This window comes from Coregonus lavaretus (genome assembly GCF_964263955.1).
Source record: "Coregonus lavaretus genome assembly, chromosome: 10".
Taxonomy (NCBI): domain Eukaryota; kingdom Metazoa; phylum Chordata; class Actinopteri; order Salmoniformes; family Salmonidae; genus Coregonus; species Coregonus lavaretus.
The window spans coordinates 50,507,629-50,535,215 of record NC_139997.1 but is presented as its reverse complement, the minus strand read 5'-3'; the positions used below and the strand labels follow the sequence as shown (position 1 = coordinate 50,535,215).

The following is a 27,587-nucleotide window of genomic DNA, read 5'->3' as shown; positions in this document are numbered from 1 at the left end:
TTGTCCAAGTCTTAGCGAGGTAACATCACTTACTTTAATTTACAAGACTGAAACCAAGTCTGATTCTCTCACAGCAGTGGTACCCACCATCGTTGTAAATGAGTCCTTGAACATTTCTGAGACAACTCTAGATTCGTCCGCGCGAGTGGAGCAGACGGGACTATGACGTCACGTTTACAAACTCGGTATCCCTTCTAGCCCTGACCGAATAGGTCTATTTCCTGTAACAAATTCTGTATCAGCCAATTACAAATGTTGACGTAGCAGAACACTTTTTCATAGATCACACGGCAGCTGAGTAACGCTCAACTCTATTATATCGAGGCAGAGCAGAGTTTTGATAACCAGTCGCGGAATTCGCTAGCAACAACATTGAGCCACCATCAGTCGATTCTTGTAAAAATGTAAATTCTGAAAACACTTACCTGTACCTATGTTTGTCCTATACAAGTGCCCCCTTCCGCGTGGTGCTGAAATGTATACTTTTAATAAAAACTTTTAGCGAATACAACCACCGACTTTTCCCTTGTTGCTCGTACAACGTAAACTGAGATTCAATTGGTTCCGGGATCCTTGGAACATCCCTACCGTAAAACCAACCCTACCCTAACCCTTACCATTTAACATTTAAATGGCGTAGGGACGTCCCAATGATCTTGCATAGCACAGACCCAATTCAATCACAGGTTATTTTTGCCATATTATCTGACGGGACCAGCTACAATGTAGCATTCTATCACGTGCAAGTAAATCAACGATTTAAATTGACCGATGCCCATTTTGAGACTGATAAACAGTTTGAACTTAAACTGTGTCTAATGTTCGCAAGTATGGCCCCATGGAATCCTTTATTGCAGTAACAGCAGAGAAAACGGTGGTGTCATTTCTAGTGAAAGTCAAGCGACTGAGCCACTCCAATAATTGTTGGTGACGGACCACTGTTAACCTGTTATTCATTGCAAACATTTATTTCAATTTATGATGCAAACAGAAAGTCTCTCCCTTATCGGAACAGCTCATGGAATATGAGAGAATAAAGAGACGCAAAGGGACAGAACAAAAAAAGTATTATGCGCCATTCCATTATGGTTCTTAAAAATAAAACAATTGAGATAAGCACTCAATTCTCTACATTGTAATTTGGCATTTGCTCCCTCGTGTTGTACTTCTGTAATGGTCCTTAAAAATCAAAATACACGGCATGCATAATAGTTGTTTTATAAATGCACATTGATCAAGGAAACCGCTTATTAAAAAACAATCTATGTATGGTGGGCATGTACATTTTATATAGTCCCTTACAGGTTGTCGTTTGCCTATCCGTTCCCACTCGTGGACTATTCCTCATATCTAACTTGGTCAATGTATTCATCCCGTTCGGGTCTGCTCAGGGGAACTCATCTGTAAGATGGCTTTCTAACATTGTGCCAATCACTTTTTACTGCATGTTATTATCAAACTATTTTCAATCATTTAATTCACAGTTAAATATAATCTTTCTGAACTTGTCTGCTAGCTAACAATTTCAACTTCGAACCTCAGACTCAAAGAGATGGTTATATAGCCAATAGTTACTTTCCTTTTACTTCTTATGAATTAAAATGTCCCCTCCCATTGTGGTCCATGTTCCTTTCTACCATCTTCTCATGCCACTGCATGTGGACCCTGAGAGGTCCATGCTGCCTACAACCCTTTGGCCTACCTCCACTCATGTCTTGGAGCCTGGGACTAGTCAGTGCAGTGTTATTGAAATGTGATCCTCTTAAAATGCCAATAAGTGACAACCTCCTAAGGAATTTAAGTGTTTCCAATACATTAATGTAGATCAATGCAGGGCTCTGGATTATATAAGAGTATGACACAGCCACATAAGGGTGAGTGCTGCTGTCTACATGACCACACTTCTTTCTATGTTTATTGAAATAATGTAAAAAATATATATAGGATGAAAAAAAAAATACATGAATGAAACATGACGATTAAACACGAGTCACGTCTGCATGTTGTCTTTCCTGTTAAAAAAGTGTATTGCGACGTGTACAACTACTCAGCTCTGTCTCATTGCTCAAAATGTGTTGTAAGGGTACGGTGGGCCTATACCATTAGATTCATTTACAGATTGACAGTTATAATGCATTTATCACACCAACAGATGTCACTGGGGGAGGTGAAAAGATTGAAACAGAATAGAAAATATTCATCAGTTAGATTTTTTTTTTTAAACACTTCTGCACAATCGATGCTATGTTAATTCTCTTAGAAAAAGAGAGTAAAGAGGAAAAAAAGCCAAAAAAAAAAAATGTTCCAGAGACCAATAAAAGTCTATTGGGTTCAAGTTGTACCATCTTTTCTGATAGCGGAGGCAGACTTTATAAACCAAACATGGGACTGAGTGTGGTGGCGGTGGTGGTAGAAGTGGGGGAGTCTCCCTATAGCGCCTCCTGCTGCCGGGGCTCTAGTCGATGTACTGGGAGAGCCAGCGGAAGCCCTCCCCGTAGCCCTGCCTCTTCAGCACGCTGCACATGAACAACTCCAGTGGTCTCGTGTTCAGCTCCTTCATTGGAATGTTGCCCTGGAGACCAGAAGAACAATGTCAGGGAACAACATTCAAATGCATGGTTGTTCTAACCACCTGTGGCTCTGTTTGTTTTTGTTCTTCCTTTGTTTTAAAAACCTTATCTATGTTAGAGGTATGCTTTTCAACTGGATACTGCTTTGGTTACTGTTAGGGCCAACAGTTTTCCAACATGACCTGACAAGGTGAAACTCGTGATTTGTTGTACAGTTCAGTAGTTGCACTGTGAGGAAAGAAACGTGGGTGGCACAGTAATCTCCTCACCTTGCCTGTTGTCTGTCCATACAATCCAAACAGCTCACGCAGTTTCTCCTCACTGATGGCTTCTGGTCTGTCAATCTTGTTGCCGAGGACCAGGATAGGCACGTTTCCAATGGTCTCATCTGTCATTAGTGCCTGTGTGTACCACAGGACAGAGATGTATGGTTAGGTTATCACATTACTCCCCACCAAACATGTCATGATCTTAGACATTATCTACCCATTAAAGGGCAAGGCATGCCTTCATTTCAACAGACTAACTTTGAGCAGTTATCATGACTTTGGAAACGGTAAAGAAACCATTCTTTCATGGCACATATCCAAAGCAATCAGTACAAAACGGATTAACTGCTTATGAAAAGGCCATTTGTTGTTTCAATAGAACATATATGGTGGGTTTTAAATTGAAATGTGATAGTTTTCAGTCCCATTCATCTTATTCATGGGGCTTTTTCAATGTGGTTGTGAATCGATGATACTCACATCAAGTTCTGTTTTGGACTCAGCCAATCTCGGTATGTCCGCGCAATCCACAAGGAAGACTATGCCGTTGATGGCGGGGAGGTAGTTTTTCCACACTCTGCGAGCTGTTTGAAAACACGCACAAAGCAAGATAAATGATTGCAGTGCAGTTTTGCTGGGAACCACAAATCAACTTTCTCTCACACACAGACAGTCAGGCACACATACATACCTTGTGCATGGCCTCCAAGGTCAAAGGTGGTGAAGGTCATGCCAGCGATCGTCAGCTCTTCCGAGGCTGGTGGGTAAAATGGGTCATGGTTACATTGGGAAACTACTACACAAGCTCAGCCAATTGAGTAACCATCAAATAAGTAGGACAAGAGTAAAAGTAGCCAGTGCAGTGTTCATTTAGGCACTATTTTTTGGATTTAGTCTAGTCTTAGAAGATCATACTTGGATCATACTTCAACTACCTCAATTAGCCGGTGCCCCCGCACATTGACTCTGCACCGGTACCCCCCTGTATATATAGCCTCCCTACTGTTATTCTATTTTACTTCTGCTCTTTTTTTCTCAACACTTTTTTTGTTGTTTTATTTTTACTTTTTTTGTAAAAAATAAATGCACTGTTGGTTAAGGGCTGTAAGTAAGCATTTCACTGTAATATCTGCACCTGTTGTATTCGGCGCATGTGACCAATACAATTTGATTTGATTTGATTTGTTGAACTATTAGGCCTGTTCATAAGCTGCCGTCTGTTCCCTTAGCTCTTGATGGATACGTTTATAGAAAAATGATACAAATGTGACTATAAAATATCTACTCACTTGGATGTAAAGTTGGCACATGCTGTCCCAATCTGTCATCTTTGAGCATGTGCAGTAGCGTTGTCTTGCCAGCATTGTCCAGTCCAAGAAATACTAACTTGCCCGATTTCTTGTACAGTCCTAAAATGTAATTTAAAAAATATAAATCAAACAAATATTTTGGAAAGTTTTTTGCACATTAAAAACGAAGCTGCGACTTCCTATCACCTTTCCCTGTCAATAATTGTTGACTTTCCTTTGCCTAACAATGTATTTACAATTAAACCAAATCATTGGAAAGTCTAATAAATATTCTCAGCAACAAAATAAGTCAAACTTGAAAGTGTGGAAGTAACAAGTTAAGACTTGCTGTCAGGTATGCATAAACTATAGTGAACTAGCCTTTTTATCTAATATTCAAAATACACTCCTGACCTGCACTACCAAACAAAACCAACAAGTATACCTACAGCACTGGATGAATGCCTGTCATTTCTATCCGAGTCAGCTCTTAGGCCTAGCCGTCATCATTACATTTACATTTTAGTCATTTAGCAGACGCTCTTATCCAGAGCGACTTACAGGAGCAATTAGGGTTAAGTGCCTTGCTCAAGGGCACCGACAGATTTTTCACCTAGTCGGCTCGGGGATTAGAACCAGCGACCTTTCGATTACTGGCACAACGCTCTTAACCACTAAGCTACCTGCCGCCCATCATTACTCAACACCACTAGATTATCAGCAGTACCTGTTTAACAAGGTAAGCAGGAGTGTCACCACGCCTCTCGGGTTATGAAAGCTAGCTATTGTCACAGAAACTAGAGGGCTCTGGAGAGGGAGGCTAAAGAGAGTGGTAGCAGCAGCCTCGTTTGTGTTTGACTGTAGCTTGGCAGTGGGCACACACTAAAACAACACCTAGGCCTATACTACTCAAATCATCAGCTACCACATTCAACCACTAGAGGGACAACAGGGATTTCTAGGAACGACAGACAGTACCACACTTGTCATTCTTTAGAACAGGTGGCGATTGGGAAACCAAGAAATAAGAAACAGAAAAGGTATCAGTACTGAGTAGCTTGAGATCCATATTCCTATACAAACCATTCAGAGGACAGTATTGAAAGTGTAATAGGTGATGTTTAGATAGTACTTACCTAGAAACTGCAGTACGCTACTGAAACCACTATAAATCCAATCAAATATGAAGGACATATCCGGAGCTGGTGAATCCTGTAAGACCGCAAGAACAGAGGCGATGAACAGGCATGCAAGAACAGTACATGCCAAAACGTTTGACTAATTACTTGGCTCTGTGATCTTCCTTAGACACAAAGAAAATAAAAAGATCTAGGCCTCATGAAAGCTAGAAAACAACAGCAGTGTCCCCAATCTCAAATAACGAGATTGGTGCTTTCAAGACAACTGGGAACTCTGAAAAATATAAGGTCAAATCATGACGTCAGTGATGTTCCTGTCGGAAAGTCGGAGCTCTACAAAGAGGCCAGAGTTCCAAGTTGGAATTCCGAGTTGGATGACCGTTAAAACTATTTTTCCCCAGTCTGAGCTTGTTTTAGTCAGAGTTCCCAGTTGTCTTGAACGCACTGAAGTTGGAAGTCGGAAATCTCAGAGTTCCCAGTTGTTTTGAATGCGGCATGACCCAATAGTGAAGAGATGGGCTATTAGTTGTCCCGGATTCCAAAACTGTTAACAATCTATATCAGGGATGGGCAACTTTGATGGTGGTTGGGGCCACAAAAAATCTAAACTCATCACGAGGGGCCGCAGTTGCTGTTTTACACATTTTGTCATACAATAAATATACAAAACATTAGGAACACCTTCCTTATATTGAGATGCACCCATTTTGCTCTCAGAACAACCTCAATTCATTGGGGCATTGACTCTACAAGGAGTCGAAAGCGTCTTTAACCCGTCTGCTACCCTTCATCTCATCTGACTGAAGTGGATTTAACAGGTGAAATTAATAAGGGATCATAGCTTTCACCTGGATTCACCTGGTCAGTCTGTCATGGAAAGAGCAGGTGTTCCTAATGTTTTGTATACTCAGTGTGTAAGACATCGAAGTAAATTATTATGTTTTTAGATGTGACAGAGCACAGAAAGGGGAAAGGAGTAGCCATATATGTAAAATCTAATTTCATGGCATCCCAATCTTTAAATATTTATATTCCCAATAAATTTGAGCTCTTGGTTAGAGTTGTGTCCATAAACTAGAATACACATTTATTTGTTGCTGGGATTTACTGGGTCATTGTCATGTAACTGGTTTAACAATTACTTGACAGATAGAACTCAGTGTATTTACTGATGGTCTTAAATCAGATTCCCTGGATATTACAAAAGGTGTCCCGCAGGGGTCGATTCTGGGTCCTGTAGTTTTTACAAGAGAACGACTAATCTTGATTTTTTTTTAGAACAGATGCCGATTTTTGGTGGTCGAGGCCGATATTTTAGGCAGATTTTCAATATCATTACATTTGAAAATGTTGACAACAAAATTTCCCTAGAGACAGCCACGTATGCATTAACGCATACATTTTCAAATCAAAACAAATTACTTTTGTTTATACCAATATAACAATATATTGGTAATAAAAAATGTTTTATGGTAAATCTCTTGATAAATCTGAACTGGTTCTCTAGCAGATTAGTAAAAATGTCTCAACCCATGTTCAAGAATGGCCCTTTTCCCTTTATTCAGATTACAACCGCTCACTTTCGGTTATTTGAAAATAAAATCTCAAAAATATAGTTGTTTTTAAAACAAGCCATAGAAAGTTGGTTGCAATTTCAGTTTAATCTACCAGGAAAGACAGAACAAATATTACAACATATTATGGGTAAACTCAAATATACTAATTGATTTTAAAAAATAACATTTTGGGAAAACATTTGAAAATTGTATAATCTTAGTAAATTATATCAGAAATAGGACTAGTGGAGTTGTCACACATGCAGCTAACACAAATATATGGTAATGTCTATTCTACTCAACATTACAACCAACAAATTGCAGCATTACTGCAAAAAATGGAAGAGGCAAGTGGAAGGTGGAAAAAGTAAGGAACTTGTCTGTCGGCCTGCATTAAAGACCAAAATTGGTTAAAGAAAAATGTGATAAAGTATACCAGTTTCATTTAAGGAACACAAAATTGACAGCTGAGCCATATAGACTGCAAAAAAGTTGGGAAGAGATTTGAGATGTACCGATTCCATGGCACATGGTTTATGAACTGATACACAAAAGGACAACGGATTCAAAATTTAAGTTTTTCTATTTAAATTATACAAAATTATTGCAACCAATAGAATGTTATATATATATGGGGGATACAACCATCACAGCTCTGCAGATTTAGCTGCAAAGAGACAATCATTAGACCATTTGTTTTGGTACTGTCCATATGTAGCTTGTTTTTGGTCGCAGGTTAAGAAATGGCTGAAGAATTGCAACATTTACCTGGAGCCAACTCTGCAAATAGCACTGCTGGGTGATTTGAAAAGTCCTAGTCAATCGATCAATAATATAATAATACTCTTAGCAAAAATGTTTATTTAATGTACAATCTTTAGAAACCATGAGAATAGAAAGGTTCAGAACTTTTGTGAAACATCACAGCGGAAAACTATATGGCAAATAGAAATCAAAATTGGATGGTCTTCAGAGATAGATGGGAGGGGTTGAGGGTAGCTGAAGGATGGGACTAAAAAACAAAGATAACTATTGTAAAATATACTGTGTCCGTAAAATGTATATGGTACGTAAACTGGAAGTAGAAGCCTAAGTGTTGTTGTCCATTAGTTTACTCCAATTAAGGGAGGGGTGGTAGGATTAGGGGAAAATAAAAGGAATATATACAGTGCATTCGGAAAGTATTCAGACCCCTTTACTTTTTCCACATTTTGTTACGTTACAGGCTTGTCCTAAAATTGATTAAATAGTTTTCCCACCCTCAATCTACACACAACACCCCATAATAACAAAGCAAAAACAGGTTTTTAGAAATTGTTGCAAATTTATTAAAATAAAACAGACATTTTAAATTTACATAAGTATTCAGACCCTTTACTCAGTACTTTGTTAAAGCACCTTTGGCAGCGATTACCGCCTCGAATCTTCTTGAGTATGACGCTACAAGCTTGGCACACCTGTATTTGGAGAGTTTCTCCCATTCCTCTCTGCAGATCCTCTCAAGCTCGGTCAGGTTGGATGGGGAGCGTCGCTGCACAGCTATTTTCAGGTCCCTCAAGAGACGTTCGATCGGGTTCAAGTCCAGGCTCTGGCTGGGCCACTCAAGGACATTCAGAGACTTGTCCCGAAGCCACTCCTGCATTATCTTGGCTGTGTGCTTGGGGTCGGTGTCCTGTTGGAAGGTGAACCTTTGCCCCCAATCTGAGGTCCTGTGTGCTCTGGAGCAAGTGTTCATTAAGGATCTCGCTGTACTTTGCTCCATTCATCTTTCCCTCGATCATGACTAGTTTCCCAGTCCCTGCCGCTAAAAAACATCCCCAAAGCATGATGCTGCCACCACCATGCTTCACCAGACGTGACGCTTGGCATTCAGGCCAAAGAGTTCAATATTGGTTTCATCAGACCAGAGAATCTTGTTTCTCATGGTCTGAGAGTCCTTTAGGTGCCTTTTGGCAAACTCCAAGCGGGCTGTCATGTGCCTTTTACTGAGGAGTGGCTTCATTCTGGCCACTCTACCATAAAGGCCTGATTGGTGGAGTGCTGCAGAGATGGTTGTCCTTCTGGAAGGTTCTCCCATCTCCACAGAGAAACTCTAGAGCTCTGTCAGAGTGACCATCGGGTTCTTGATCACCTCCCTGACCAAGGCCTTTCTCCCCTGATCGCTCAGTTTGGCCAGGCGGCCAGCTCTAGAAAGAGTCTTGGTGGTACCACATTTCTTCCATTTAAGAATGATGGAGGCCACTGTGTTCTTGGGGACCTTCAATGCTGCAGAAATGTGTTAGTACACTTCCCCAGATCTGTGCCTCGACACAATCCTGTCTCGGAGTTCTACCGACAATTCCGTCGACCTCATGGCTTGGTTTTTGTTCTGACATGCACTGTCCACTGTGGGACCTTATACAGACAGGTGTGTGGCTTTCCAAATCATGTCCAATCTATAACATTTACAACAGGTGGACTCCAATCAAGTTGTAGAAACATTGGATGATCAACGGAAACAGGATGCACTTGAGCTCAATTTCGAGTCTCATAGCAAAGGGTCTGAATACTAATAAGGTATTTCTGTTAGAATTCTTTTTTAATTAGCAAGAATTTCTAAAAACTGCTTTCGCTGTCATTATAGGGTATTGTGTGTAGATTGATGAGCGAACATTTAATTTAATCAATTTTAGAATAAGGAAGTAACGTAACAAAATGTGGAAAAGGGGAAGGGGTCTTAATACTTTACGAATGCACTGTATATATACACACACACACACTGAACCAAAATATAAAACGCAACATGTAAAGTGTTGGTCCCATGTTTCATGAGCTGAAATAAAAGATCCCAGACATTTTACATACACAAAGCTTATTTCTCTCAAATATTTTGCACAAATTAGTTTACATCCCTGTTAGTGAACATTTCTCCTTGCTAAGATAATCCATCCACCTGACAGGTGTGGCATAACAAGAAGCTGATTAAACAGCATGATCATTACACAGATGCACCTTGTTCTGGGGACAATAAAAGGCCATTAAAATGTGCAGTTGTCTCACAACACAATGCCACAAATGTCTCAAGTTAAGGGAGCATGCAATTGGCATGCTGACTGAAGGAATGTCCACCAGCGCTGTTGCCAGAGAATTGAATGTTCATTTCTCTACCATAAGCCGCCTCCAACGACACTTTAGAGAATTTGGCAGTATGTCCAACCGGCCTCACAACCTCAGACCACGCAAGCCCAGGACCTCCACATCCAGCTTCTTCACCTGCGGGATCAAATGGGACCAGCCTCCCGGCAGCTGATGAAACTGAGGAGTATTTCTGTCTGTAATAATGCCCTTTTGTGGGGAAAATCTCTGGAAAAAAATTGGCTGGGCCTGGCTCCCCCAGATGGTGGGCCTATGCCCTCCCATGCCCCTGTCTAGTCATGTGAAATCAATAGATTAGGGCCTAATTTATTTATTTCAAGTGACTGATTTCGTTATTTGAAATTGTTGCGTTTATATTTTTGTTCAGTATATTTTACATATAAAAAATATATATATATATATACAGTGAGGGAAAAAAGTATTTGATCCCCTGCTGATTTTGTATGTTTGCCCACTGACAAAGACATGATCAGTCTATAATTTTAAAATGGTAGGTTTATTTGAACAAAAATGTTATAAATTGATTTGCATTTTAATGAGGGAAATAAGTATTTGACCCCCTCTCAATCAGAAAGATTTCTGGCTCCCAGGTGTCTTTTATACAGGTAACGAGCGGAGATTAGGAGCACACTCTTAAAGGGAGTGCTCCTAATCTCAGTTTGTTACCTGTATAAAAAGACACCTGTCCACAGAAGCAATCAATCAGATTCCAAACTCTCCACCATGGCCAAGACCAAAGAGCTCTCCAAGGATGTCAGGGACAAGATCGTAGACCTACACAAGGCTGGAATGGGCTACAAGACCATCGCCAAGCAGCTTGCTGAGAAGGTGACAACAGTTGGTGCGATTATTCGCAAATGGAAGAAACACAAAATAACTGTAAATCTCCCTCGGCCTGGGGCTCCATGCAAGATCTCACCTCGTGGAGTTGCAATGATCATGAGAACGGTGAGGAATCAGCCCAGAACTACACGGGAGGATCTTGTCAATGATCTCAAGGCAGCTGGGACCATAGTCACCAAGAAAACAATTGGTAACACACTACGCCGTGAAGGACTGAAATTCTGCAGCACCCGCAAGGTCCCCCTGCTCAAGAAAGCACATATACAGGCCCGTCTGAAGTTTGCCAATTAACATCTGAATGATTCAGAGGAGAACTGGGTGAAAGTGTTGTGGTCAGATGAGACCAAAATCGAGCTCTTTGGCATCAACTCAACTCGCCATGTTTGGAGGAGGAGGAATGCTGCCTATGACCCCAAGAACACCATCCCCACCGTCAAACATGGAGGTGGAAACATTATGCTTTGGGGGTGTTTTTCTGCTAAGGGGACAGGACAACTTCACCGCAACAAAGGGACGATGGACGGCGCCATGTACCGTCAAATCTTGGGTGAGAACCTCCTTCCCTCAGCCAGGGCATTGAAAATGGGTCATGGATGGGTATTCCAGCATGACAATGACCCAAAACACACGGCCAAGGCAACAAAGGAGTGGCTCAAGAAGAAGCACATTAAAGGTCCTGGAGTGGCTGTCGTAGAAACATTTGACTAAGAGATAATCAACTCAAACAAAATATCTCTATAGACACGGAAGCCTGTGAATTCAAGAATTTAGACTCTTTATTGCATAACAAAAAGCCTGAGTTTTTTCTCCATGGATAAACTGTCTCTCTCTGGCTTAGAGATCTCTTTTATACACACAAATAAACAAACATGCGCACATTCCTAACTTATTTTAGTTCTGCACCGCCCTTCTTTTTCAACATCCAGCTGTCACATAATGTCCACTCCAAAAGGTCATGAATGCTTTTTCTATATGAAGCCTTTTCATTCTATCATTCTATTGGCTGCGTAACGCAGGCCCCCTTCTTAAAACAGAACTAATGCAATGCACACTGTTGAAAGCCTCTGTGAAAGAACACATGCATTCATTTAAAACATAGCATACACTTAATGTCTACATTTCTTATTTAAACATATTTCTTAATTATACAATATCAAACATGTTTATTACATTTTACCTTTGGCATCTCCCCACATGTCATAATGATACATAAAATAATCCTACATGGCCTAGCCAGTCTCCAGACCTTAATCCCATAGAAAATCTGTGAAGGGAGCTGAAGGTTCGAGTTGCCAAACGTCAGGCTCGAAACCTTAAGGACTTGGAGAAGATCTGCAAAGAGGAGTGGGACAAAATCCCTCCTGAGATGTGTGCAAACCTGGTGGCCAACTACAAGAAACGTCTGACCTCTGTGATTGCCAACAAGGGTTTTGACACCAAGTACTAAGTCATGTTTTGCAGAGGGGTCAAATACTTATTTCCCTCATTAAAATGCTAATCAATTTATAAAAATGTTGACATGCGTTTTTCTGGATTTCTTTGTTGTTATTCTGTCTCTCACTGTTCAAATAAACCTACCATTACAATTATAGACTGATCATTTCTTTGTCAGTGGGCAAACGTACAAAATCAGCAGCATCAAATACTTTTTTCCCTCACTGTATGTATGTATGTATATATATATAGACAAGTATGTGGACACACGCTCGTCCAACATCTCATTCCAAAATCATGGGTATTAATATGGAGTTGGTCCCCCCTTTGCTGCTATAAACAGCCTCCACTCTTCTGGGAAGGCTTTCCACTAAATGTTGGAACATTGCTGCGGGGACTTGCTTCCATTCAGCCACGAGCATTAGTGAGGTCGGGGCAATTAGGCCTGGCTCACAGTCGGCATTCCAATTCAGTGCAGGCCAGTCAAGTTCTTCCACACCGATCTCGACAAACCATTTCTGTATGGACCTCACTTTGTGCACGGGGGCATGGTCATGCTGAAACAGGAAAGGGCCTTCCCCAAACTGTTGCCACAAAGTTGGAAGCACAGAATCGTCTAGAATGTCATTGTATGCTGTAGCGTTGAGATTTCCCTTCACTGGAACTACGGGGACTAGCCCGAACCATGAAAAACAGCCCCAGACCATTATTCCTCCTCCACCAAACTTTACAGTTGGCACTATGCATTGGAGCAGGTAGCGTTCTCTTGGCATCTGCCAAAGCCAGATTCGTCCGTCGGACTGCCAGATGGTGAAGCGTGATTCATCACTCCAGAGAAGGTGTTTCCACTGCTCCAGATTCCAATGGAGGCGAGATTTACACCACTCCAGCCGACGCTTGGCATTGTGCATGGTGATCTTAGTGTTGTGTGAGGCTGCTCGGCCGTGGAAACCCATTTCATGAAGCTCCCGCTCTCTTGTGCTGACGTTGCTTTCAGAGGCAGTTTGGAACTCGGTAGTGAGTGTTGCAACCGAGGACAGACTATTTTTACGCGCTTCAGCATTTGGCGGTCCCGTTCTGTGAGCTTGTGTGGCCTACCACTTCGCGGCTGAGCAGTTGTTGCTCCTAGACGTTTCCACTTCAAAATAACAACACTTACAGTTGACCGGGGTAGCTATAGCAGGGCAGAAATTTGACAAACTGACTTGTTGGAAAGGTGGCATCCTGTGATGGTGCCACGTTGAAAGTCACTGAGCTCTTCAGTAAGGTCATTCTACTGCAAATGTTTGTCTATGGAGATTGCATGGCGGTGCTCGGTTTTATACAGCCGAATCCAGTAATTTGAAGGGGTTAACTCAGCTTCTCCCCTCCTCTTTTTCTCTCCCTACACCCCTCCACAGGGAGCTCTGAACATCATTGAGCGCACCATACCCCAGCCCAGAGTCCAGCAGTTGTCTGTGGAGAAGCTGAGCAGAGAGGGGGCCTTCCTCATGGACACTGGCTCGGTTAGTAGCATGACCATGATGATGCATTTATTTGTTAGGGACAGATACAATTAAAACATTGACACATGAATAATCAAGTCTGATGCATTGCTCCATCATGCTTTAGCTTGCGCTCATTTACATGATGATGCTGATTTTATTGAGGAATGTTTTTCTGTCATTTGGCATACAACCTAGATAGTGTTGCATATCTATCTACAGTGGATTTTTCTGAAGAAATTTTTCTGAAGAAATGGACAACATGAACACAGTGTTGACTGACTTCTCCTTTCTCCATCAGGTGATCTATCTCTGGACTGGAAGAAACTACAACCCCAACTTCCTCACACAAGTCCTGGGGGTCCCAAAGTACGCTGCTTTGTCTCAGAACATGGTGAGGAACCTAAACACCAGCTCCCCTTTTCACTGTCTCTCTGAGCCGAGCTCCACTGCTCCTGTCAAGGTTCTGTATCGCTCACCAGGACCTCTGTGTATTATACTGTATTTACATGTGGTAGTTGTATCTCGTTTGACTTGCATCGTATCTACAGTATTTATGTTTAAGTTCTTCCACACCGATCTCGACAAACCATTTCTGTATGGACCTCACTTTGTGCACGGGGGCATGGTCATGCTGAAACAGGAAAGGGCCTTCCCCAAACTGTTGCCACAAAGTTGGAAGCACAGAATCGTCTAGAATGTCATTGTATGCTGTAGCGTTAAGATTTCCCTTCACTGTAACTACGGGGACTAGCCCGAAGCATCTGTAAAAATAGACTTTAGTTTCAGTATGACTCCCTGATAAACTAAAGGTTAAATAAAATATGATATGAGTGAGACTAACAAAATCAATGGGGGTCCCCCAACCGGTAATTCGACCATGATAACAAGTTTAGATTGCTGGCAACTAAACTAATTTAGCCATCTTAATTTTTTTTAGCTGGCATGGGCTAATTGACTGACATAAGAGGAAAAACTGCTGATGCACAACCAAATTTCAAAATGACACCTTGTGTATTCTACTATTCTAACTCACAGCAGTAAATTTAGACCCTGACTGAGTTCCCCCAAAGAATATTGGGATCCGAGGGCCTTCGGGCCACCAATTGCCCATCCCTGATCTATTATAATTCTAAGGGTTTGGCTATTTCTGGAACCAGGGGAAGCATCAGTGACACAGGCAAAGTAATATTGCATAATTAGGCTATTAGCCTATATTTGTGTTTCCAAAGGTAGACTAACAACAAATTATCCAAGAGTTTAGGTCTAGGACCTACAAGATTTTAGAATCCCTGCAATCTGAGTTCAGCATGTGGAACGTGGTGCGTGTCGGACATTTGCAAGGAGAGAGTCCCTCTTATCTGAAGGATTTAGCCACATGTGATAAGAACAATGACAATCAATGGCTCCCTTCAGGAAGTATTATCTTGTTCCAGTGGGAATCATTAGACAGAAGTACAGGCAGTTCAGACCAATGTTCACACAGTCTCTTTCCTAACAGCCAAGACCTGTGGTCATGAACATAGCCTCAATGGCACTGACTCAGAGCCTGCTGAAGTGGACCATTGGCCTTGTAAATGGATAATCCCAATCAGGTTTAGTTTGCTAACATTAGCCTATTGTACTTTCCATGACAAAATAACAAAGACATGCAAGATACAAACCTAATGTCCTGCCATAATCAATCTAACATGGAAAGGGTGCACAGGGAATGTTTTTAACTTTTTTGAAATACTTTGAACTGAATATTTAACATGAACAATTTGACTAAACTAACAAACCAATGGCCATCTAAGAAAAAATCCTCTAAAATAACAATGTGCATGCAGCTTCTGTAACGCAAAATAAAATGCAATTCACACTCAAAAAGGTAGGCTACTCTTGAATATCTTATTCCCTTTCCTATTTTTCACTGTATCACAGGAAACATGCTCCCAAGACCTCTACATAAATACCTCCTTCAGTGAGCACTGAGCAGGTTCAAAAAATATATTTGAAAGAAAAAGAGGCCTCAGTGGCCTGGCTGGCTGAGTTTGTCATTTCACACCATAACACCAAGACTTTTGTCACAAAACTCGGACTCAACTGTCTCCCCGTCTAGTGTGGCACAATGTGCCAGGCAGGCTGGCTGACCTCTGACTCTAGTTATGCAACATGCAATCAGCTCCAGGGCTAAAGTATACGGGAGCCAAAGGTCAAGACCATGCAAATACAGCTGAACTACACGTCAGCAGGAGCTCTGCCCTTTGCCCTGGCTGCTGCTGACACACTGAGGTGGGCTGGAGGATCTCTGTGTGTGACGTGATCCAGTGGAGGCAAATGATATACTGGCAAAATATCAGAATTGGGGCGCCTGTGTAAAACACAGCCTAGTAAATACCCTACTCTAGAACAGTTTAGCAGGGAAGCTAGCATATATAGTAAAGATATACCACACCGGCTTCTAATATCTTCCAACTATCAAAGCAAGAGAGCAGAGCCCTACGCTAAACAACCACCTTGATTGTTTCAAGATGGCGGCCATATCATTCTGATTTTACATGATTACGTCAATGGATGCTCAAAACAGTTACAGCAGTAGTCGTCACACTGCACTGAGATACAATATAATAGTATTCTATAGTGTTATATAAATGTTCAACTTAATTATGTTAATTCCCCTGAACATCAGTCCTTTTAAACATGTAATTGATCAATCTAAGCCCAACAATAATATTTAGAATTTACAGCATTTAGCCTAACCAAAACAAAAATCAGAAAGTAGTGACACACCTCTGCAAAATTTTGTATGATATTTCAATATTAAGGCCAGAGGGCAGTGAGGTGCAGGAGAGGAAGTGTCCTTACAGATGATAGAAACATTTACTTCCAGTAGGATGTGAGGCTCCCTGACAGATCTACCTGCCAGCCCAGCTGGCTCATGTTCTCACCTTGTTGCTAGAGCCTCTCAAATAGGAGGATGTGTACTCAACTCAAACATAACCTACAGGTTCTGACAGCTAGCAATAATTTACATACACTGATCAATCAAGTCACTGTTTTCAGCTCAAAGCTTTCTAGCCCTAATAGAATTTGAGGTGAGAGCAGATTGCTCTATAAAAGCCATAGCTCCTATATAAGTCGGGGAAAGGTAAAGATACCATGAATAAATTCAGATTATAAAACAGGTTGTTTGGATGCTGATTGGATGATAGCAGGGAGTTATAGCACCACAATCTCTGAATTCTTCAGGTAACGCCTGTTAACAGTTCCATTAGATTTATCAATGCGCATCCACTGTCCCACAGTCCAGCCAGTCAATTTATAAACGTCATCTCCCCTGAAAAAAAGTGTCTAGACAATATTTCCCTATGCTACTAGGCTAACATTTGGGGTTTGTCTAAACCTTGCTGTCTGCTTCTCGGACCTGTGGAACAACGTTAGTTTTTTTTGCCATGCATATGAACGCAACAAGACTGACAGTTTCTCTGAGCCAGGCGAATTCATTTATCAGGATCCTTATGAATGGATATATCCAAAGAAATGGCAATAGAAAAGAGATCAAAGATGGCGCCGGAGATGGAAATATTTTGTGTTATTATATACAGCCGGGAAGAACTATTGGATATCAAAGCGTCGGTAACTCACCAGAACTACCAGCATTACGACCAGGAATACGATTTCCCCGAAGCAGATCCTTTGTTCACTCTCCCCAGAGCAATTGAACTGATTCCAGAGGCCGACCCAAAACATCACCGGCGGAGGAGAGGCACTCAAGGCTGCCTGCTGGTTCGACTTAGGAGGCGCGCACACCATCCACCACTTCTGAGTATATTACTCGCTAATGTTCAGTCTTTGGATAACAAAGTTGACGAGCTCAGGGCAAGGATTTCTTTCCAGAGAGACATCAGGGCCTGTAACATACTTTGTTTCACGGAAACATGGCTCTCTCGGGATACTCTGTCGGAATCGGTCCAGCCAGAGGGATTCTCAGTTCATCGCGCAGATAGGAATAAATCTCTCCCCGGGAAGCAGAAGGAAGGATGTGTGTTTCATGATTAACGACTTATGGTGTAATTGTAGTAACATACAGAAACTCAAGTCCTTTTGTTCACCCGACCTAGAATACCTCAATCAAATGCCGACCGTATTAAATCCCAAGATAATTTTACTCCGTTATAGCCACGGCCGGTTATATCCCCCTCAAGCCAATACCACGACAGCCCTCAAAGAACTTCACTTGACTTGACTTTATGCAAACTGGAAACAACATATCCCGAGGCTGCATTTATTGTAGCTGGGGATTTTAACAAAGCAAATTTGAGGACTAGGCAGCCGAAGTTATATCAACATATCGACTGTAATCCTCGCGCTGCTAAAAACACTGGACCGCTGTTATTCAAACTTCCACAATGCTTACAAGGCCCTCCCCCGCCCTCCATTCGGCAAATCTGACCATGACTCCATTTTGTTTCTCCCTTCCTATAGGCAGAAACTCAAACAGGAAGTACCCGTGCTAAGGACTATTCAACACTGGTCTGACCAATCGGAATCCACGCTTCAGGACTTTTGATCACGCGGACTGTGATGTGTTCCGGGTAGCTTGCGAAAATTATTTAGACTAATACACCGATACGGTAACTGAGTATATCAGGAAGTGTATAGGAGATGTCGTACCCACTGTGACTATTAAAACCTACCCTAACCAGAAACCGTGGATAGATGGCAACATTCGCGCGAAACTGAAAGCGCGAACCACTGCATTTAACCATGCCAAGGTGACTAGGAATATGGCAGAATACAAACAGTGTAGTTATTCATTCAGCAAGGCAATCAAACAAGCAAAACGTCAGTATAGAGACAAAATGGAGTCGCAATTCAACGGCTCAGACACGAGACATACAGTTGAAGTCGGAAGTTTACATACACTTAGGTTGGAGTCTTTAAAACTCGTTTTTCAACCACTCCACAAATTTCTTGTTAACAAACTATAGTTTTGGCAAGTCGGTTAAGACATCTACTTTGTGCATGACACAAGTAATTGTTCCTACAATTGTTTACAGACAGATTATTTCACTGTATCACAATTCCAGTGGGTCAGAAGTTTACAAACACTAAGTTGACTGTGCCTTTAAAAAGCTTGGAAAATTCCATAAAATGATATCATGGCTTTAGAAGCTTCTGATAGGCTAATTGACATCATTTGAGTCAATTGGAGGTGTACCTGTGGATGTATTTCAAGGCCTACCTTCAAACTCAGTGCCTTTTTGCTTGACATCATGGGGAAAGCAAAAGAAATCAGCAAAAACCTCAGAAAGAAAATGGTAGACCTCCACAAGTCTGGTGCATCCTTGGGAGCAATTTCCAAACACTTGAAGGTACCACGTTCTTCTGTACAAAACAATAGTACGCAAGTATAAACACCATGGGACCACATAGCCGTCATACCGCTCAGGAACACCATCCCAACCAAGAAGCACGGGGGTGCAAGCATCATGTTGTGGGGGTGCTTTGCTATAGGAGGGACTGGTGCACTTCACAAAATAGATGGCATCATGAGGAATTATGTGGATATATTGAAGCAACATCTCAAGACATCAGTCAGGAAGTTAGAGCTTGGTCGCAAATGGGTCTTCCAAATGGACATTGACCCCAAGCATACTTCCAAAGTTGTGGCAAAATGGCTTAAGGACAACAAAGTCAAGGTACTGGAGTGGCCATCACAAAGCCCTGACCTCAATCCTATAGAAAATGTGTGCGCAGAACTGAAAATGCATGTGCGAGCAAGGAGGCCTACAAACCTGACTCAGTTACACCAGCTCTGTCAGGAAAGCAATGGGCCAAAATTCACCCAACTTATTGTGGGAAGCTTGTGGAAGGCTACCCGAAACGTTTGACCCAAATTAAACAATTTAAAGGCAATGCTACCAAATACTAATTGAGTGTATGTAAACTTCTGACCCACTGGGAATGTGATGAAATAAATAAAAGCTGAAATAAATCATTCTCTCTACTATTATTCTGACATTTCACATTCTTAAAATAAATTGGTGATATTAACTGACCTAAGACAGGGAATTTTTACTACGATTAAATGTCAGGAATTGTGGAAAAACTGAGTTTAAATGTATTTGGCTAAGGTGTATGTACACTTCCGACTTCAACTGTATGTGGCAGGGTCTACAGACAATCACGGGCTACAAAAGGAAAACCAGCCACGTCGCCGAGACCGACATCGTGCTTCCGGACAAGCTAAACACCTTCTTCGCCCGCTTTGAGGATAACACAGTACCACCGACGCGGCCCGCTACCAAGGACTGTGGGCTCTCCTTCTCCTTGGCTGACATGAGTAAAACATTTAAACGTGTTAACCCTCGCAAGGCTGCCGGCCCAGACGGCATCCCTAGCCACGTCCTCAGAGCTTGCGCAGACCAGCTGGCTGGTGTGTTTACAGACATATTCAATCTCTCCCTATCCCAGTCTGCTGTCCCCACATGCTTCAAGATGGCCACCAATGTTCCTGTACCCAAGAAAGCAAAGGTAACAGAACTAAACGACTATCGCCACGTAGCACTCACCTCTGTCATTATGAAGTGCTTTGAGAGACTAGTCAAGGATCATATCACCTCTACCTTACCAGCCACCCTAGACCCACTTCAATTTGCTTACCGCCCCAATAGATCCACAGACGATGCAATCGCCATAACACTGCCCTATCCCATCTGGACAAGAGGAATACCTATGCAAGAATGCTGTTCATTGACTACAGCTCAGCCTTCAACACCATAGTATCCTCCAAGCTAATCATTAAGCTCAAGGCCCTGTGTCTGAACCCCGCCCTGTGCAACTGGGTCCTGGACTTCCTGACGGGCCGCCCACAGGTGCTGAAGGTAGGAAACAACACCACTTCGCTGATCCTCAACACTTGGGCCCAACAGGGGTGCATGCTCAGCCCACACCTGTACTCCCTGTTCACCCATGACTGCGTGGCCAAGCACGCCTCCAACTCAATCATCAAGTTTGCTGACGACAACAGTGGTAGGCTTGATTACCAACATTGACGAGACAGCCTACAAGGAGGTGGTGAGGGTTCTGGGAGTGTGGTGCCAGGAAAATAACCTCTCACTCAACGTCAACAAAACAAAGGAGACAATCGTGGACTTCAGGAAACAGCAGAGGGTGCACCCCCCTTTCCACATCGACGGGACCGCAGTGGAGAAGGTGGAAAGCTTCAAGTTCCTTGGCATACACATCACTGACAAACTGAAATGGACCACCCACACAGACTGTGGTGAAGAAGGTGCAACAGAGCCTCTTCAACCTCAGGAGGCAGAAGAAATGTGGCTTGGCACCTGAAACCCTCACAAACTTTTACAGATGCACAATTGAGAGCATCCTGTCGGGCTGTATCACCGCCTGGTACGGCAACTGCACCACCTGCAACCGCAGGTCTCTCCAGAGGGTGGTGCGGTCTGCCCAACACATCACCGGGGGCAAACTACCTGCCCTCCAAGACACCTACAGCACCCGATGTCACAGGAAGGCCAAAAAGATCAACGACATCAACCACCCGAGCCACGGCCCGCTATCATCCAGAAGGCGACGTCAGCACAGGTGCATCAAAGCTGGGCCCGAGAGAGTGTTAAATAGCCTTCACTAGCACATTAGAAGCTGCTGCCTATAGACAGACTAGAAATCACTGGCCACTTTAAGAAATGTAACCCTAGCCACTTTAATAATGTTTACATATCTTGCATTACTCATCATATGTATATACTGTATTCTATACTATTCTACTGTATCTTAGACCATGCCGCTCTGACGTCGCTCGTCCATATATGTACAGTGGGGAGAACAAGTATTTGATACACTGCCGATTTTGCAGGTTTTCCTACTTACAAAGCATGTAGAGGTCTGTAATTTTTATCATAGGTACACTTCAACTGTGAGAGACGGAATCTAAAACAAAAATCCAGAAAATCACATTGTATGATTTTAAAGTAATTAATTAGCATTTTATTGCATGACATAAGTATTTGATCACCTACCAACCAGTAAGAATTCCGGCTCTCACAGACCTGTTAGTTTCTTTAAGAAGCCCTCCTGTTCTCCACTCATTACCTGTATTAACTGCCCCTGTTTGAACTCGTTACCTGTATAAAAGACACCTGTCCACACACTCAATCAAACATACTCCCACCTCTCCACAATGGCCAAGACCAGAGAGCTGTGTAAGGACATCAGGGATAAAATTGTAGACCTGCACAAGGCTGGGATGGGCTACAGGACAATAGGCACAGAGCTTGGTGAGAAAGCAACAACTGTTGGCGCAATTATTAGAAAATGGAAGAAGTTCCAGATGACGGTCAATCACCCTCGGTCTGGGGCTCCATGCAAGATATCACCTCGTGGGGCATCAATGATCCTGAGGAAGGTGAGGGATCATCAGCCAAGAACTACACGGCAGGACCTGGTCAATGACCTGAAGAGAGCTGGGACCACAGTCTCAAAGAAAACCATTAGTAACACACTACGCCGTCATGGATTAAAATCCTGCAGCGCACGCAAGGTCCCCCTGCTCAAGCCAGCGCATGTCCAGGCCCGTCTGAAGTTTGCCAATGACCATCTGGATGATCCAGAGGACGAATGGGAGAAGGTCATGTGGTCTGATGAGACAAAAATATAGCTTTTTGGTCTAAACTCCACTCGCCGTGTTTGGAGGAAGAAGAAGGATGAGTACAAACCCAAGAACACCATCCCAACCGTGAAGTATGGAGGTGGAAACATCATTCTTTGGGGATGCTTTTCTGCAAAGGGGACAGGACGACTGCACCGTATTGAGGGGAGGATGGATGGGGCCATGTATGACATCGACCCGAAACACACAGCCAGGGCAACAAAGGAGTGGCTCGTAAGAAGCATCTCAAGGTCCTGGAGTGGCCTAGCCAGTCTCCAGACCTGAACCCAATAGAAAATCTTTGGAGGGAGCTGAAAGTCCGTATTGCCCAGCGACAGCCCCGAAACCTGAAGGATCTGGAGAAGGTCTGTATGGAGGAGTGGGCCAAAATCCCTGCTGCAGTGTGTGCAAACCTGGTCAAGACATACAGGAAACGTATGATCTCTGTAATTGCAAACAAAGGTCTCTGTACCAAATATTAAGTTCTACTTTTCTGATGTATCAAATACTTATGTCATGCAATAAAATGCAAATTAATTACTTAAAAATCATACAATGTGATTTTCTGGATTTTTGTTTTAGATTCCGTCTCTCACAGTTGAAGTGTACCTATGATAAAATTTACAGACCTCTACATGCTTTGTAAGAAGGAAAACCTGCAAAATCGGCAGTGTATCAAATACTTGTTCTCCCCACTGTATATATTCTTAATTCATCCCTTACTTAGATTTGTGTGTATTGGGTATGTGTTGTGAAATTAGATATTACTGCACTGTCGGAGCTAGAAGCCCAAGCATTTCGATACATCCACAATAATATCTGCTAAACACGTGTATGTGACCAATAAAATGTGATTTGATTTTAGAAACAGAGGTAAAACAAATGAAAGTGCACATAGCTTGCTGTCATTTCAGCTGCTTGATGTTTGTTAGCTTCAGTTGGCAAGCTAGCAAAGGAGAAGTAGCTAGCCTGCATAGCTACATGTCAATTATGTGTTTAGCATAGCAACAATTGCAAATGCAATGGATAGAATTAACGACCAGCCCATAGATGGGTTAGCTGACAACGTCAGGAAAATGATGTGAGCGCTACCATGGGGCAGAAGTCAGCGTGTTGTGATTCTGGATGGCCACATCGCTAACAAGAATGACAAGAAACTGCCATGTGGCTCGTTTCATCTTGTTCTTGATACCATGTCTTGTTTTGACAGATTTCATGTCAATGCTAATATGGCTCAAATCCGCTAGCTAGCTAACCAACAACTATAAGGATGTATTTCAGAGGAAACAAGTGCTCATTGTGCAAATGTATTTATATTTTCAATAAACATTGGAGACGAAATATAGCTTACATGTTGTCAACAATCTAAGCCAACCCTGTCTGTTTTTCCTCAGTTGTGCACGCGTCGGTTTTGTTACTAAACAACCAACCCGTCTATTTGGCTAGCAACTTGCAAATCTGAACTAACGACTGGCTTTTGCCCAGACTATTTTGCATGGTGGAAGGATGAAATGAAACGAATTTACTCAATGTAATGTTTTTAATGAAAACATTAATATTTTAACATGTTGGCAACCGTTTTATAAAAGCAATAAGGCCCTCGAACCCAGGAATTATCAAGAATAACACTCTCTCTAAGGGCTTTTTCCCCGGCCCTTGGCTTTGCCTCATGCCTAAGAACAGCCTTTAGTCGGGAGTTATTCACACAATAATTCCCAGGTTCTCATGCCTTATTGTTTAAGTATGTATATTTCTTATCAAACTAATATGAAACATTTAACAGCCGTGGCTATAATCAGAAGACAAAAGGCAGTTGCATAGTGTCAGATACTAAATATATCCATTTCAAATGCCCACTTATTAATAGTAGTTGTCATAACATTGTTGATCTCACTCCTATCTAATCAATCAATGATGTAATCAATCATTTAAAAGTAGGGGGTGATTTTCAAAATATGACCAATAGCATTCAATATAGAGGAGAATCCAGAGATATAAAAATGTATTTTGACTGATTTAGTTATTTCTAGTTTGATGACTAACATTACTAGAAGAGGTTATTACCGTATCAACATGTCAGACTGTCAAAAGTAAAAGACAATTTCTGGCTAAAAGGAATTGGGTTCAACATTGCATAAGTACCGAGCACTACACACAAGAATTCACCAACTCACACACAATCAAACGAATCTCATGTCACATACCTATTGAGTTTGATTTTATTGACTCCAAAAAATAAAAATTCAGCTCCAAGGTGTCTGTGTCATAGCTATCAGATTTTAACGGCATAATGTGATGCTCCATTAGCCGCTACAGGATAGGTACTGTTTGAATTTAGAAAATGTTTCATTATTAAAATAAATAACTTTTTTGCTCCATTAAGTAATCCAACAATATGTACATTGCCATGTCTATTTCAAATCTTCTCTCACCCCAAAGTACCGCATGTCATGACACTCACCTGTCTCGATCAATGAGATTTTAAATAGACAATATGCGCTGTACACATTGGTGGATTACTTCATGGAGCAATATATATATATATATATATTTTAATAATGGAGCATTTTCTAAATTCAAACAAACCACCTGCAACTTGATACAGACATTTTAGAAGATACATGTTTGGCCGAATCGAGAACGTAGATACTGTAGTAGTATCGCCAAGTTAAGGTTGGTCGAAAATTACTTGTGTTATGCCAAACAGTACCTATCCTGTAACAGCTAATGGAGCATCACGTTAGCCCGTTACAATCCGCTAACTAGCTGTGTCATTAACACAGTGTAATTGATGGTGCAAAATCACCATGAAGACCATGAAAATCACCAAAATCACAATGAAGACAGCCTATAGGGAGGCAGTCAGAGACCTGGCCGTGTGGTGCCAGGACAACAACCTCTCCCTCAACGTGACCAAGACAAAGGAGATGATTGTGGACTACAGGAAAAAAAAGAGGACTGAGCACGCCCCCATTCTCATCGACGGGGCTGTAGTGGAACAGGTTGAGAGCTTCAAGTTCCTTGGTGTCCACATCACCAACGAACTATCATGGTCCAAACACACCAAAACAGTCGTGAAGAGGGCACGACAAAGCCTATTCCCCCTCAGGAGACTGAAAAGATTTGGCATGGGTCCTCAGATCCTCAAAAAATTCTACAGCTGCACCATCGAGAGCATCCTGACTGGTTGCATCACCGCCTGGTATGGCAACTGCTTGGCCTCCGACCGCAAGGCACTACAGAGGGTAGTGCGTACGGCCCAGTACATCACTGGGGCCAAGCTTCCTGCCATCCAGGACCTCTATACCAGGCGGTGTCAGAGGAAGGCCCTCAAAATTGTCAAAGACTCCAGCCACCCTAGTCATAGACTGTTCTCTCTGCTACCGCACGGCAAGCAGTACCGGAGTGCCAAGTCTAGGTCCAAAAGACTTCTCAACAGCTTCTACCCCCAAGCCATAAGACTCCTGAACAGCTAATCATGGCTACCCGGACTATTTGCACTGCCCCCCCCCCCCCCCCATCCTTTTACGCTGCTGCTACTCTGTTAATTATTTATGCATAGTCACTTTAACTCTACCCACATGTACATATTACTTCAACTACCTCAACTAGCCGGTGCCCCCGCACATTGACTCTGCACCGGTACCCCCCTGTTACTTTATTTTACTTCTGCTCTTTTTTTTCTCAACACTTTTGTTGTTGTTGTTTTTTACTTTTTTTGTTAAAAATAAATGCACTGTTGGTTAAGGGCTGTAAGTAAGCATTTCACTGTAATGTCTGCACCTGTTGTATTCGGCGCATGTGACCAATACAATTTGATTTGAATTTAGCAACGACCACTATGGCCAGTTGGCTAGCTAACGTTTGAAAGCAAAACTGAAGGACAGCGAGCTGTGAAACTCACAAATTGTAATATTACGTTTAGCTGGCAGCGGAGGCGAAGTTGGTTTTGTTCACATTTAGCTAACTAGTTAACATTAAAATCTAGCTAACGTTGACATACACACGTAAATTGCCATAATGATTGGTTGGCCCTCTTGCTATCTTAGTGCATCTGAATTCATAGATACGTGTCATTAGCATCGAGCTAACGTTAGCTGTATTGGCATTAACGGCGAAGCAGTTTGTTACAACTACAGAAAATGTTTCAAGGTAGTAATTCACATACTAGTAATGTGCCTAATGTAAGGTTACCACATTATGTTTCAAAATAATACAAAACGTTAGCTAACTAACGTCAGCAGCAAACTACCTACACAATTTGTTTTAGGCTTCCTGCTCAAATAACGTTAGCATAAAGCTAACTAGCAGTGTTACCGAACGTTCAAATAAACTAACACTGTCGCAAACCCCATATTTAAAATAATTAATGCGAACACTTACCCGTTAGCTATCTAAGTGTAGATCAATTGACTAAATATATTTGCTCTTAAAATCATGAAAATCGGCCTTGTGGTCAAATGAGAGCCAGCAATTCACGTCTTCCACTCCACCTTCGTGTTTTGTTAGAGAGCCACGACACAGAAATGGCTGTCCTCAGGCCTAGCCGCTTCCTGTTTATGTTTCATTATCATCTTTCCGGTAGGGGAACAAAAAGGTTAACAAAGTTCGGCTCTCCTGTAATGTAAAGGTGTTAATACAGAAAACATTTCATTGAAATACTCATGTTCATCAGGCCATATTGTACAAACTATCTGATGGGGCAGTTTGTATGTCCATATTTCTGATCTGAACAAGAACGACTTCCAGTCCAAAATATTCAACTCCAGCAAAAATCCCGCTAGAGAAACGTATTTATTAAAACGTTAAGCATTAGTCTGGTTTTATATAAACTCATTTTATTTGTAAAAGCCAGTCTGTCACCATGTATTGAACTGATCCTACGTTTTTGTACTCAAACATCAAAGGAAGCGAAGACAGTACAAATTTGTGAGCGTTTCACTGTTTCTAGTACTCTAGAAATCCACTATGCACAGGAAGTGCCACGTGTACCAACTGCGCATGCTTGAGGAGGTTTACGTTGAGCCTGCTGGGTGGACTAGATTGGATACAGTTTATGTCAGAATGGACTTTTCGTAGAATTTACGCAGCAGGGCCCAGATTCACAAAACCTTAAGAATAAACGTATTCTTAACTGCCATTTTTTCCCTTAACTATAGACTAAAGAAAATTAAGAAAAGTTGCTATTCCTCTAAGGTTCTTGGAAATTTTC

The 27,587-nt window shown here is 42.0% G+C and overlaps 1 protein-coding gene across 1 annotated transcript; it reads right to left on the bottom strand.

The window, feature by feature from the left end:
• Positions 1–941: 941 nt before the first annotated feature.
• On the bottom strand, positions 942–26,929 carry LOC311136523 (small COPII coat GTPase SAR1B). The gene is made up of 7 exons (XM_084170686.1): positions 26,759–26,929; positions 5,265–5,340; positions 4,129–4,248; positions 3,531–3,596; positions 3,320–3,423; positions 2,840–2,971; positions 942–2,572 (listed from the first exon to the last, which is right to left on the bottom strand). The coding sequence occupies exons 2-7, from the start codon at positions 5,320–5,322 to the stop codon at positions 2,456–2,458; spliced, it is 597 nt and encodes a 198-aa protein (XP_084026812.1). The 5' UTR covers positions 5,323–5,340; positions 26,759–26,929; the 3' UTR covers positions 942–2,455.
• Between the last annotated feature and the right edge of the window lie 658 nt (positions 26,930–27,587).